The sequence below is a fragment of the Crocodylus siamensis genome, chromosome 6 (assembly GCF_052110815.1).
Source record: "Crocodylus siamensis isolate JL-2025a chromosome 6, ASM5211081v1, whole genome shotgun sequence".
NCBI classification, from domain to species: Eukaryota; Metazoa; Chordata; order Crocodylia; family Crocodylidae; genus Crocodylus; species Crocodylus siamensis.
The window spans coordinates 1058668-1072218 of record NC_143400.1 but is presented as its reverse complement, the minus strand read 5'-3'; the positions used below and the strand labels follow the sequence as shown (position 1 = coordinate 1072218).

At 59.3% G+C, this 13551-nt stretch overlaps 1 protein-coding gene across 7 annotated transcripts in view; it reads right to left on the bottom strand.

Moving 5' to 3' along the window:
* The window catches only part of PAK4 (p21 (RAC1) activated kinase 4), a 31186-nt gene that overhangs the window by 7066 nt on the left and 10569 nt on the right, over positions 1–13551 (bottom strand). For 2 of the 7 annotated variants that reach the window (XM_090053170.1, XM_090053171.1), the window contains one exon: positions 2042–2271. In XM_090053170.1, coding sequence (XP_089909296.1) covers positions 2042–2251 — 210 coding nt within the window. In that variant the 5' untranslated portion in view covers positions 2252–2271. Of the gene's footprint in view, positions 1–2041; positions 2272–4810; positions 4836–6565; positions 6711–13551 lie in introns of those variants that run through there. The other 5 variants (XM_090053167.1, XM_090053166.1, XM_090053172.1 and 2 more) reach the window with 5 other exon arrangements.

Genomic DNA, 13551 nt, shown 5'->3' with positions numbered 1-13551 from the left:
GAGCATGCATGTCGGGGTGTGTGAGAGCTGGTGTGTGTGTACAGGGGTGACAGCATGTACACGTGTGTGTGGGGTGGGCCTGTGTCAGCCTGTGTGTATGGGGGGGGTGGAAGCATGTGTGCTGCAGCGTGTGAGAGCATGTGCGTGTGTATGCGGGGGGTGAGCATGTGTGGGAGGTACAAGAGCGTGCTTGTGTGTGGCAGGGGTGTGTGTGTGTCGCACAGGGCAGCTGTGCACGGCGCTTGGAGCTGTACAGCTGCTCTGAACCCGAGGCCTCGCCAGAGCGCACAGGACAATGTGGCCCATGTGATACCCCCTCCAGGGCAGACCCAGACCAGCCCTCTCCCCTCAAAATCCAGGCCACTGGCAAAAGCAAGAGGAAAAGGAGGAGGGGAGGAAGCTCCACACTGTCCCCACAAGAGCCACACGGGGGGCGGGGAACAGGCTCTATGATCTGGTGGGGGGACTGGGACACCTGGGTTCCCCAGCACCGACTGCCAGGCTTGCTGGGGTGGTGCCAGCCCAGGACAGGGTTCATCTCTGAGAGTGCGGAGGCAGCACATTCCCGCGCAGTGGAGACCAGGCCGGGTGCCAGCCCCAGTGGGGCGGCGGGCTGCGAGCCGTGGAGGAGGGGGCTGGGGAGGGTTTGGATTCTCTGAGACCTCTGGAGACCTCGCTCAGGACCCCGGGCATCCCAGGCGGCCGCCCAGAGGTGATGCAGTCGACTCTGGGGAGCCCGAGAGAAACACAAGGGCATCGGAGTTGCCAGGGATGGGGGCAGACCCTGCATTCGTGCTGCCCGGTCCCTGCAAGCCAGAGAGTGACGGGGTCCAGGCAGGGTTTTCCTCCATTCCTCTCCCCCTCACAGCCATCAAGGGTCCAGGATGTGGCGACCCCAAAGCTGTGCCCTGCACTCCCGCACCCCACAGCCCCCGGTGCCCCTTTCCCCCAGCACGGGCCCAGCCCCCGGGTGGATCTGGCTGAACTCTCTGCTCCCCGCGCACCCGGTGCCTGCGAGCTCCCCTCTTTCACCCCATGCAGGGGGAAATGACTGTCCTGGTGTCAGTGTTACATTGCTGGCCTGCTCATCTTGTACCAGGACCCCTCATCCTCGTCTGGCGAGACATTGCCAGGAATCGATCCCCCAGGACCACTTCTTCACCACTCTGTATATTATAAACCCTTGGCACCACCTCCTCTCCAGCACCTCTCTCCTAATCCCACCAGGCCGGGCCTCGTTAGTCTCCCCCCATAGCCCGATCCCCCCCGCTGCCCTTTGGAATATAGAAAACCAGCACGGGGGGGGGGGGGGGCACGGCCTCTGGATCAATATGTCTTGGACCTTCAATGCTGGAGGCTGCGAGGGGGAGAGGAACATGGGAAAACCCTGCTCAGACCCCGCCTCTCTCCCTCCCAGCTCTGCTCTCGGACGCAGGGGACAGGGCAGGCCGGACCTTGGGTCGGATCCAGCCCGCGGCAGCTCTGATGCTCTCACGTTCTTTTCTAGGAAGACCCACGCCCTTAGGTCCACCCGGCAATTTTCTCTGCCGCAGCCCAGAAAACCCCAAGCCGCCGTCTGGAAGCGCCGATATTCTTAGCTCCAAAGAGCACTTGGAAATCAGTGGAGACCACGGGGTGGAAACCAGCCAGCACTAGGTAGACAGGCCACTCCCTTCCCCTATCCCATCTGTGCCCCCAATGCAGTGGCCCCCCATCATGGCTCTGGGGCACCAAAGAGGTCCGGGGGCAGGGAGCCCTCACGTTCTCCAGCCTGCACATGGGGCTGGGCGCAGGATGCAGCTGCATGTGGGGTGGGCCTAAAAGACCTGGGGGTAAACAGGGTGTGGGGGGGATCTGCAATGACCATATTGCCCTTAATAACTGGCACCTTAAAAAAGATCCAAGGGAAGATGATTTGGGGGGGGTATCTGGTGTCAGCTGGAAAGGGTTCTTCCCTGACTCTGGGCATGGAGAGCTGACAGGACCCCCCAAGCCATGGCAGGGTGTCAGGCAGCCCCTGAGAGACCCGCGCCTCACTCACCTTTACCTTCTGCGAGCCGTGCTGGATGGCCGTGATGCAGGCAGGGTCCACGAGGGGCTTGGGCCGCTTGGCCGATTCCTCGATGAGGCCTTGCCATTGGCGCGGCAGCCCTGTGAACTTCTGCTCCTGCTGGTCGTAGCCTGTGTGCACCCGGTGTTCGAAGTTGGAGGGAGCCGAAATCTCCAAGCGCTTCTTTTTCTTGCTGAACATGACGAGGTCGGCTACAAGGCCTGAAAGAGATTGGGAGGGGGGTGGTCACAGGGGATACCCAGGGTACCAGGGGCCTGTGACCGGGACCGTGGAGCCTGGTGGCTGGCAAAAATGGCAGGCAAGACACGTGGGCATGTGAGGAACTGGCGCTGGGCTCAGTATGATGGTGATGGAAGGGCAGAAGCCAGGATTTGGGAGGCCAGCGGGACACCAGGACCACTCATGAACATGTACACACACACAAGCACACACCCATGCATGTACATGCCTACACACACATGCACACACCCGTACACACAAGAGCACATGCACCTATACACATGCCCACCAACAAGTGCACATGCATGCAAAACCACACACACACACACACACATATGCAAAAGCACATGCCCACACACACGTGCACGCACACATGCCAAAGCATACCTGTCCACACATGTGTATATACCCAGGTAGGCCTGCACGTGCTCCAGCACCTACATATGTGTGCATGCACACATGCCCACACATCAGCTCCCCTTGCAGACAGCTGCCCCCCACCCACCAAACAACTGGACACCCCACTGGAAGCGCTAGGCAAGCTTCCCGGCATCTCCGCAGGGCCTCGGCACCGCTGGGGCCCCACCTGCCCCTTCCCTGCTGGGCACCGCGGCCACTCCATGCCCAGGCGGGGCTGGGGAGGAAGGAACAGGTGAGGAGGAAGCTCAGCGGATGTTTATGGGCACTCCTCCCACGGGCCCGTCCGGCCGGCCCTTCCTCTCCTGAGCCAGCCTTACTCAGGCTCCAGGACCCCGGGCACTTCTAGGTTCAGATGAGGCACAGACAGGGCCCAGCAGGCATCAGGGCCAGCGGGGTAGCACAGACCCGGAGCCCTGGATGCATAGAGCCAAGAACACCCCCCACACCCGGCTCTGGCCCTGCATCTGTGCTGACAGGGAGGCACCAGGAAGTGCTCGTACGTGCCCCCGAAAGCTACTTTGTCCTGAAGGACCCTTGTCCTCTCCTGGGGGGGCAGGCAACTCTATCCAGCCAGGTCAAAGCCCACCCAGTGCAAGGGAAGGAGGGAGAGGGCTGCTGGTTCTCCAGGCAGGCATGAACCTGCGTGTTTCTCCACGGGCAGGACAGGGTCCCCCCTAGACACCGCTCAAGACATGGTCCTGGTAACATGGCACAGATCTGAGAGAAGCCGATAGCTCGGAGCCTCCCACCACCCCAAGCATGAACTGTGGAGGCCAGGGTTTCTCCCCTCCCGGGTCCGAGGTATTCAGGCCATGGCCAAGACAGCTTCGGCTCCAGAGATGAGGCGCAGGTTTTCCTGGCTGCAGAGGCTTCCCTAGCTGAAGAGCGGCTGGCGGGCTACGACCAGACCTAGATCACGGAGCAGGGGGACACAAGAGATGCATCTCCAGGCCTGGGCAGATCTAGGATTTTGAAAAGGTGGGTGCAGCTGGCATGGGCACAGCATCCCATAGGGCCTAACTGCTATTTTTCTGGAGCTCAAGCGAAACCAGAAGCTTAACTAATAAGGGGTGCGGCTGGCACTAGACAATCCCAGTTAAGAGCAAAGCAAAGACCAGCAGAGCTATGGCCCGCGTGCTCGTTTGCAAGACGATCTATCAAGTTTTAAAACAAAAGAACCAGAACACGACGTGCCAGAAAAAGCCAAAAACCGCCGTGTCACAAGCCTCTCAGTTGGGAACAGTTCATCGGATGCCTTTTATTTGGCACCACACGCCAAAACCGCGATTTCTCGAGGGCCTCTAATACGTCACCATTGGTCACCCCTGCCCCTGTGACAGCGACGGAGCAAAGGGCTGGAGCTAGAGCTACAAACGGCCTGCAGGGCTGGGGAGAGGAGGAGAGAGGGTCGCAGGAAAGGCAGGCAAGCAGAGGAAAGGCGAGACTGAATAGTGGAACATCAAGACGATTAGGAAAGGAGAAAGGGCCGTTCACGCCCGTGGAGTGGAGAGGTTAGCAGGAATCCAGATGATGATGATGATAAGCCCCGAAGTCAGCTGACACCCTGGCTGCTGCTTGGATAGAAATGCCGCTGCTCCTGCCTGGTTTGTGTGAACAGGACTCAAAGTGGGGGTTTGACTGCCACCCCCCCACCCAGGCACTTCCAGGAGCCTGCTGCTTTTCCCCCCTCCTGCTCACGTGACATGACAGGAACAGGTCAACGAAACCCAGGCAGCGGCAAGACAGGCTTGCGGGCGCTTCTGTGGTTCGGGAGAGAAGCAGCGGCCGGTGCCATTTGTACCCCCTGCCTCCACCTCCCTGATGCCCTTTGCAAAGACGCCACAGCCCCAGGGCTAACCCCATGGCCTGCCCAAGCAGCAGGCAAATGCTCTACAAATGCTCTGCAGGGGCACCACGGAAGCGGATCCTGTCTGACGGCGAGCTGGAGAGCAGGGGGAATTCCAGCGCACCCCACAGGCTCCAACCTATTCAGCATCACCCGGGGCTGGGTGCCCAGAGAGGGGATGGAGGCAGGGAGAAGTGTGACCTCGGCGAGGGGAAGATCTGGGGGGCAGCAGCTGAGAGCCGGGAGGAACTTACATGCCCATTCGTCGTGGGACCCCATCGCAGCCCGTCTCGGGGTCCTCGGTAGACCCAGGCCCCTGGAGAACAAACCCAGGCTCCGTCTCCTGGCTAATGGCTTCCCCAAACCAGCCGCACGGCTTTACGCTTCCTCCTTCCGGGCCCGGCCGGCTGGGGGCTCGCCAGGCTAGCCGGCCCCGGGGCAGGGTGGGGCACAGTGCCACCCACGCGGGCTCCCGGAGTCCTGGCCTCTGATTCACCTGTCTTCTCCCGGCAGGTGCCGGGCTGCAGCGCCCTCCCGCCCGCGGCAGAAGAGAGCTGAGGCACCTTTGTCGGGGAGAGAGAAGTGCTCCAAGGGGACTGGCCCAAAACGTGGCCGGCTTTCAGTTGCCAAGGGCTCGCAGGCACGTTCCAAGGTCCTGGAGCAGCTTCTGCCCCAGGACAGCCTGGCCTGAATGAGAGGGAGAGAAGCATCTTCCCCGATGCACAGAGAAGGAAACTGAGGCACGGAGCTACAAAGCAATTGGCCAGGGCTGCGGAGCTGGGGTGGCCCCAGCCATCCTGAGCCTAGAACCGCGGTCGTGAACCCAGGTCGTGTCCCTTCCGCTTCCCCCAAGCCTAGAACCCCGCCTTGCTCTCACAGACATCTTTCACCCCAAATTGGCCTGCTGAGCCCAAACCTCAACCCTCCAGCTCAACACATGCGCACACACAAACCCCAGGCCTTCACCTGTGCACACACACAGGGAATCCAAGACACACACAGAGAATGAACCCAGGCATCCGGGACACATGCACAACCCAGATGTCTGGGACAGATATACACATGCACACACACCCTCATGGGTATTCAGGACACGGACGCACAAAACCCAAGTGTCCTGGATGGATGCACACACACAACCCAGGCATTCAGGACACACACACACACGACCTGGGCATCCAGGATGCACGCATGCACAGAACCCAGGCATTCGGGAAACACACACACAATGCAGGTAGGTGTCTGGGACACACGCACATGCACAGAACCCAGGCATCTGGGAAACACACCCCCAGGTGTCCGTGACACAGACCCCCCCTCCCCCCAGGGAAACACATGGTCAGAGACACAGGTGTCCATGACAGATAGATACACACACAAATGCGCACACACAGAACCAGGTGTCCTGGACCCCCCTCCCAAAGAGCTTCCCGGCTGTGTTTTTGCCCAAGCCCCCGGACGCGGAAGGAAGCCGGGAGCCAGGCTGCCCCAGGCCCGGCAGTGCTCCCTTGATCTCCGCACCCGCTTGCATTATTTAGCCATGGAGGAACCGGGGAATAAACAGCGGAGCCCAGACTCCGAGACGCCGCCCCAGCCTCTGAAATCCAGGCAGGCTCCCAAGAACACGCGCCCAGGAGGCCACCGACCCCCTTGCACCCACCCCAAGAAGGTGGGATGTAAGGAAGCCCCCACCCCCCGAGACAGCCAGCCACGTCCCCCTACCCTGTGCAAGTGTCTTCTCTGGGGGAGGCATCTCTCTCCTGCCAACTGCCCCATGGGACACTAACCTTTGCCCTCTTCTTGGGTCCTGGCGGGTGTTAGTGCCAGGGGAAGCCAGCACCCTACCCCACGCCCATCTGGCTCCCCGGTCCCAGTCTCTGCCCTCCCCATCCCCTAGGTCCCATGTCCAGCCATGTCTTGGCTGTTGACCCCTCCCTGCACGAGGACCCGCTGAGCTGGCGGGGACTCCCCCCCCACACACACCCTCTGAACCCCTGGGAAAGCCTCACGTGCAGCTGGGAGAAAGGCAAAATTAGGCGGAGAGAAGAGCCGGTTCCCTGCAGGCTCTCCCTCCGTGTGGCTGACAGCTGGGAACATGTCCACCGACCATTTATATTGGGGTCTTCTAGGTCTGCAACCCAGATCACCCGGAGGCCAGAAATACTCAGATACTGGGAAAAGGGGGGAGAGGGGGTAAGGAAGCTGGCTGGAGTGCCGCATAACCCACCAGGCACCCAAGGGTTAAAACCGGGAGTAGGGATGGGTGGGGGATTGGCGCCTGCAGCCAACGGGAGAGCAAGGTTTGAAAACAAAGCAGCCAGTCAGGTGCTGCCCTTGGAGGGCGGAGAAAGGCAGAGCCCACTCCCAAAAACCAGCCCCAGGTAGGTGCTGGGGGCAGCCCCCAGACCCACGGACCATGGGGCTGCCCGCCGGCACGTCCAAAGCCTGGGTATTCACAGCACACACCCCTCCTCCCTCGGCTGCAAAAGCCCACCTAGCTGGTGGTAGGAAAGTCCTCAAATCCACCCCGTTGGCAACCCTGGGCATCAGTGGGGTCTTGTCGAGTCCAGCCCTGACAAAACCACCCCAGCTCCGGGTCTGTCCCACATCACTCTGCGCCGGACTCTCTCCTCCTCCTCGATGCAGAGGAGAAGGCACAAAGAGGCATTTCCCAATGGAGCCCTAGTGTAGACGCAGCTCCGGCGCCAGTGTGGATGATCCCATGGCTGGGGGAGAGGCTGCCGGGTGCCCGCTTCAACCAGATGACCTGGGAGAGCCATTTAAACCCTCTTCAGAGCTGAGAATTTGGGTTTCCCCCAGGACAAAGCCTTTCCTTCTGGGATCCTATGCATCCCAGTGTCCCGTTATAAAGATGGGGAAGGCGCCGGGGTGAACAGAAGGCCCCGCGGCCTCTGGTTGCAGGAGTTGCTGGGGGCAGGGAGCAGCCCTGGGCACTGGAGAAAGGTGAAGCAACCACATCCGGGAGCCTAGCTACTCCCGGCTTAGAATCGCCGCTAGAGAGAGAAAGCCCTAGGACGGTGCCCCCGCAACCTGCCGGGCCCCGACAGGTCCCCAGCAGAGCTGGAGGCAGAGGGACAGACGACCTGGGAAGCTGTGGGAGTGATCTGATACCTCTGGGGATGTCCCAGGCTGGGCTTTGCTGGGTGCCCCCCCCCACTCTTCCCGCTGCATGTGTTGGGGGAATGAGGTTAGGGCTGGGGGATGGAGGCTGGGCCGTGCCAACCAACCCCGCAGGGTCCAGGCTGGAGGATCTAGCCCCTGCATTCAGGCTCAGTCCCACACTGCACTGGGGCAGGAAGGGATTTCCCCCCAGCTCAGACTGGTCCAGACTGGGGGTGGGGGGTTGCCTTCCTCCGCAGCAGGGGCACGGCTTCACCCGGGGTTTTCTGAAGCATCCATGATGCCCCTTTGCAGGACATTGCCCCTGCGGCCCCTGCTTTCCCGGGGGCAGGTTCAGGGGCGATGCCCGGTGCGGGGTCACGGCCAACGGTCGCGTTGCTCAGACGTTTGATGCTGGGTTGTCTGGGCTGGTTTGGACGGGACTGATCCTGCCTCAGGCCGGGGTCGGACTAGCCGTGACCTCTGGGGGTCCCTTCCGGCCCCGCTCCTCTCTGACTCTCTGCTTGAAACGCAGCTAGATCAGGCCCCAAATCCGACTGCCTGTTGAAGCCAGTCCGCGCACCCCCCTCCGCCTTCGCTGGAGAAGGGAAACACCCTGGATTCAACCCAGTTAAGTCACAGACGTGCTTAGAGAGACATTGAGGGCAGCAAAGCCAGAGCTGCCGTCAGCACTGGAAGGTTTAAAGCCACATGATGCAGGCAGGATCTATGCCTGGAGACCCCCCAATTCCCACTTCAGGCACCCATGGGGCCAGGGGATAAATGAATAGGGTGCTGGGGTCCAACCTCCCCTGCTGCAGCTTGAGGTCATTGCTCCGAGTCCTGCCCACCTGTCCCTGCAGAGAAGTGTCCATCTCCATCCTCTTCCAAGTGGCCTTCAAGGGGTCAAATCCCCGCCTCTCGGCCTTCTCTGCTCCAGGCCAAATCACCCCAATTCTTTCTGCCGTGACAAGAGGGAGCAGGAGAGGTTCGACACAAGCCCCTGCAGTGTGAGGTCTTCAAACCGCGGGCCAGCACGGTCCCCTTGGAGGTCACAGAGTCCAGGCTCCTGCTCCAGGCAGGATCAGCCCCGTCTAAACCCTCCCAGACACAGCCTGGTCTGACCCAGTTCTAACACAACCCCGCAGCCCGGTCACACGTTACCCCAAGATACCCGCGGACCTGCCCCGGGGGCTGGCAGGGTCCTGCTGCTCTGCTCTGCAGTCTTACATATCGGCTCTTACCAGGCAGCCCAGACTCCCCCTTTCCGAACGCTTCTGCCGCTGTCGGGCGCTTTCATTGCTCCCTGGAAGCCAGCCCAGAATCGCACGGGGAAGAGGGGACAGCCCAGGAAAAGTATTTGGCAACTGAAAGCCAAAACCACCCACACCCTTTTTTTCTCCCCCCCTCCCGCAGCTTTATTTGCAAAAGCCAATTCCCTGTTGCGGTGCCGAACGGCCTCTCGGGTGTCTTGGAGAGCAGACTGGGGAGGTGGAGGACAGAGAGAGCTGGCAAGTCTGCAAACTTGGTGGAAAAAAGGGGGATTTCTAGGAGCTGTCACAGCCTTGGTAAATGGAGGCGTCCAGACACGGATCCTTTCCATCCTGTGTGAAGTTGTGGTGGGGAGTTTTTGCCATGGCCATTCAGAGGCCGACGGGAAGGGAACCGGGGTGGCGGAGAAGTCTGATCCGCTGGGCCACACGACGGCACAAGTACACGTGAGGATCAGCAATGCTTAGCTCCCATCTGATTATCCTCCTGCGGCCCCTGGGTCCTAGCCTAGCACCTGCCCTCCTCCTCCCAGCTTCCCATGGCGTTATTTGCACCTCCCGCCGTGGAGGGGACTGGGATCCCCCATCGCGGCAGTGGCAGATGACAGCAGATGACCGGGGCATGTCTAGAGTGATTGCCCCTTGCTAGCATCTGCTGGCACTCACCCAGCACCCTTGGGAGGAAAAGGGGCAGGCCTGGGTTCAAGACCGATCATTGCTCTACGGGGAAGGGGCCATATGAGGAAAGGGAAGGGAGGCCATCAAAGCCGCGGAGGCATTCAGAGAGAAATCAATTCTGGTCCTGTGAAGTATCAAACAGTTCTCGGGGTAGGAAGGGAGAGAGCACGGAGAAACACCAAACACGTCCTTAGCTCCAACGGCTCAACACAGGTTGATTCCTACTCAGGGGAAAAGCAAGCACTGGAGCCCCCTGGCAAGGATTGGGGCTGAGAGTGGACCTTAGTCAATTTTTAATTCCCTTGGGGAAAAAAATAAAGAGACCACCGCTAAAACCCAGAGAACGCCAGGGCTGCGCGCATCTCGGCTTGGGGCAGTTTTCAGAGAAACTGTTGACAAGCGGGGCGGGAAGGGAGCTCCAGAGGTCACAGCTAGTCCAACCCCCGGCCTGAGGCAGGATCCGCCCCGTCCAAACCAGCCCAGACAAATCCAGGGTCAAACCTCTGAGCAAAATCAACGCTAGCCCCGACACCGCACCGGTCACTGCACCCAAATCTGAAGCAGAGAAAGCAGGAGGGTGTGGGGGGCAACACCCCACTGCCACCGGAGGGGGATCATGGGCGCTCCAGAGACCCCAGGTAGAGGCCATGCCCCTGCTACAGAGAATGGCAGCCCCCCCCAGTCGTGCCAGTCCAAGCACGGGGGAGAAATCCCTTCCTGCCCCCAGTGCAGCATCAGTCCGGCTCTGAGCAGAGGGGCAAGACCCTCCAGCCAGGACCCCGTGGGGCTAGTCCCATTAGAACTGTTGACCCATCCGCAGCCCAGCACCTCTGGGCAAGGCTTAAAACCCCCGATACATGAAGCAGAAAGAGGCGGGGGGGCTGCATGTATACAGCTGGATGTCCCCTGGGCACGGGTCAGACATGCCTGGGGCCCTGTGTGCCTGAAGCTACGTGTCCCCCCCAGGGAGATCTAGTGAACCCCGCTGATGTCTTGAAAGATCAAAGCCCGTCACATGAAACAGCGTCATCCCCAAATCCTCACCCGCACCTGCTCATGTCTGCATCTCCGACCATCTGAACACAATACAGGAGGATTCCTGGCCCTGAGGAAGAGCATCTGGGACCTGAAGGTTCATCTAACACCTCCCACCCATACAGCAGGTGCAATAAAAAAGGTCCCGAGCAAAACTGGTCTCTCTCATATTCCCTCGACCATCGAGCTACCGTCAAGATAATCCCTCACTCAATCCACCGTGCTCCTGCCCCTTCATCCAGGAGATAAACTTGTCTAATGAGATCAACTTGACTTACAAGGTTTCATGGCAACCACTTTTAAAGAGCTCACAACAGAGCCTGGTTTCGGGGCAGATTTCACGGGGTCTAACAAATGTCACCCCTTCATTTGAAGTGCTGACAGAGGCTCTGGCAACATGGACCAGTCTGAAGGAGGGTGGGGGGGACAGGCAGGTCACTGCACCCCCTCTGCATCCATCCATGGTCATGTCATATGTGATGAAGCATCTCCTGCACCTGCTTTTCAAAATCCTAGCTCTGAACATGCCAGATTCTCAAGACAAAGTAACACTAAAACAAGGTCAACAAAGATGATCAGGGCTATGGAGGGGGGCTTCCCTATGAGAGACTAAGGAGGCCAGGCCTGGTCCGGATACAAAAGGAGACGCTTCAATGGGGGGCATAGTAAGAGTTTACAAAATACTAAGCAAGAAAGAGAAGCTCAGTGGGGATTTATTCTGGGCCATCTCTCGCCAGGCAAGAACGAAAGGTCATGGCATGAAAGGACCAGTTTAAAATGAACACCAGGATGGTCGTTTCCCCACAGCGTGTGATGAAAGGGGGGAGCTCCTGGCCACCAGATGTGGGGGAAGCTGAGTTTAGCCCAAATCAAAAGGGACTGGTCCAGGTCCTGGAAGAAAGGGGCATTGGGAGCTCTGGGGCACGGCCTCTGAATGAGAATGTCCTGGACCGTCAATGGCTGCAAGGAGGTGGGGGGCAACCCTGCTCAGTCCCCGGCACCTGCCTTCCAGCTCCGTGCTCTGCCGCCGCATGACACAGGAGACAGGCAAGACAGACCTAGGGTCGGATCCAGTACAACGGATCTTAGGACAAATGTGCTGCAAAACCCAGGAGCTGAAGCAGGCAGGGGAAGGTGAAACTTTTTAAGGCCTTCCCCAGCTGGAAATCCTGAGCAGGCAGGTGCCTGGAAAGGCCTCTGCACTTCTGTGCCCGACAGCTACAGAACAGGTTTTTCCAAGCTCAACAGATCTGCCCTGATCTGGGCGGGCAGAGGGAAGACAATGCCCAGCTCCCCCCTCCCCCCTGAGGCCGGATGCCAAGAACTCATGGGCTGGCAGGGGGGAAAGCACCCCCCCGCCCTACTTCCCAGAGAGCTGCTTTTGGCCCGACTCCATAGTTTCATAGTTTCTAGGGTCGGAAGGGACCCCCTGCCATGGCAGGAAAGAGTACTGGGGTCAAACTCCCTTCCTCTAGCCCAGGGGTGGATGCAGAGGAGGTGCAGTGCCCTGTTCTGAATTGGACTGACCCTACCAGTGGAGAAGCGCCAAACAGCCACAGCCCACAGCAATCAGACATATTCCCAGCCCTTCTGCTCCTGGCTTTCAAACATCCCCCTCCCCCCTGCCCCAGTGTGGCCCGGCTCAAACTCTCTGCTGCCCAGCAGACATCAAGTAGACACGGCTTTATCTAAGCAAACAACACTGAACCGTCAGTCCACCTCCACTGGTGTGCTAGCAACACCCCCATAAAGGAACCATCAGGGTTTGTGCATGTCTTTCCCCGAATGCAATAACCCTGATCCAACGCCCCAAGTGTCCTCATGGCAATGCCGGGTGTGGAACTAAAACAGCAATGGCGCAAGAGAATGAAGCAAAGATATAAAGGATGGAGATGTACACTCACTGTGAGACACCAAGATCCAGGTCTACAGTGCAGTCGTCATCCCCACTTTCCTCTATGGATGCGAAATGGGAGGATGTAGTTGGGGCTGGTCCTGCTTTGGACTAGATGTGACCTCCTGAGGTCCCTCCCCACCCTCATTTGCTGGTACACATCATCTCAAGAGCCTGGAGATGTACCCATCATGTCCAACTGAAACGGATGCGTCCCGGCTGAAGCCAAGGTTACCAGCACTGAGTCAGTGATGCTGATGCACCGACTTCGCTGGACCGGACCTTGCATGCGGACACCTGACAACTCCCAAAACAAGCGCTCTAACAACAAGCGGCCTGAGATTTTGCGGTGGACACAGGAAGCGTTACCAAGACGTGTGGAAGACAGATCTCTGGACAATGGATATCAAGAGCTGGGGGTAGCTGGATGCCGACCGACTCCAGCGGTGCTGCAACCTTCACCAAGCAGCCGCCCACTTCGAGGGAAAGCGCCTTGCCCGAAGCAGAGTGCAGCAAGCGGAAGGAGTACGAGAAGGGCAATCCCGGCCTACAGCCTGCTCTCCCCGGCAGAAAGACCTGCAGGTGGATCTAGGGCTCAAGGACTGGACCCACCAAGAAGTCATTCTTGAACCGAGGGAGTCCTGACAATTAAGAGCACATTTCTCACTGAGCAGTCGCTTCATCTCTGACCTCACTATCTTCACACTCAAGGGAACCCCATGCCTCGGAGACTGTCTCAGCCCCTCTCTGCTGCTGGCTTTCACTAGGCCACGCCTGGCTTCCTGTGGTCAGAGACCCATGGGAGGACATCTTGTATTTGAAAGCTTTGTCTAACTTTATCCCAGTTCGGTGCAATAAGAGATCACGTCCTAGAAAATCCTTGCCTGAGAGCCCTAAAGCAGGGTTTTCTCTTCCCCTCCCTGCTCAGAGGTATGCCCTGACTTTCCCCGCTATCCAGGGGGGCACCAAAGCTATTCTTGCCCCCTGCATGGGGAGC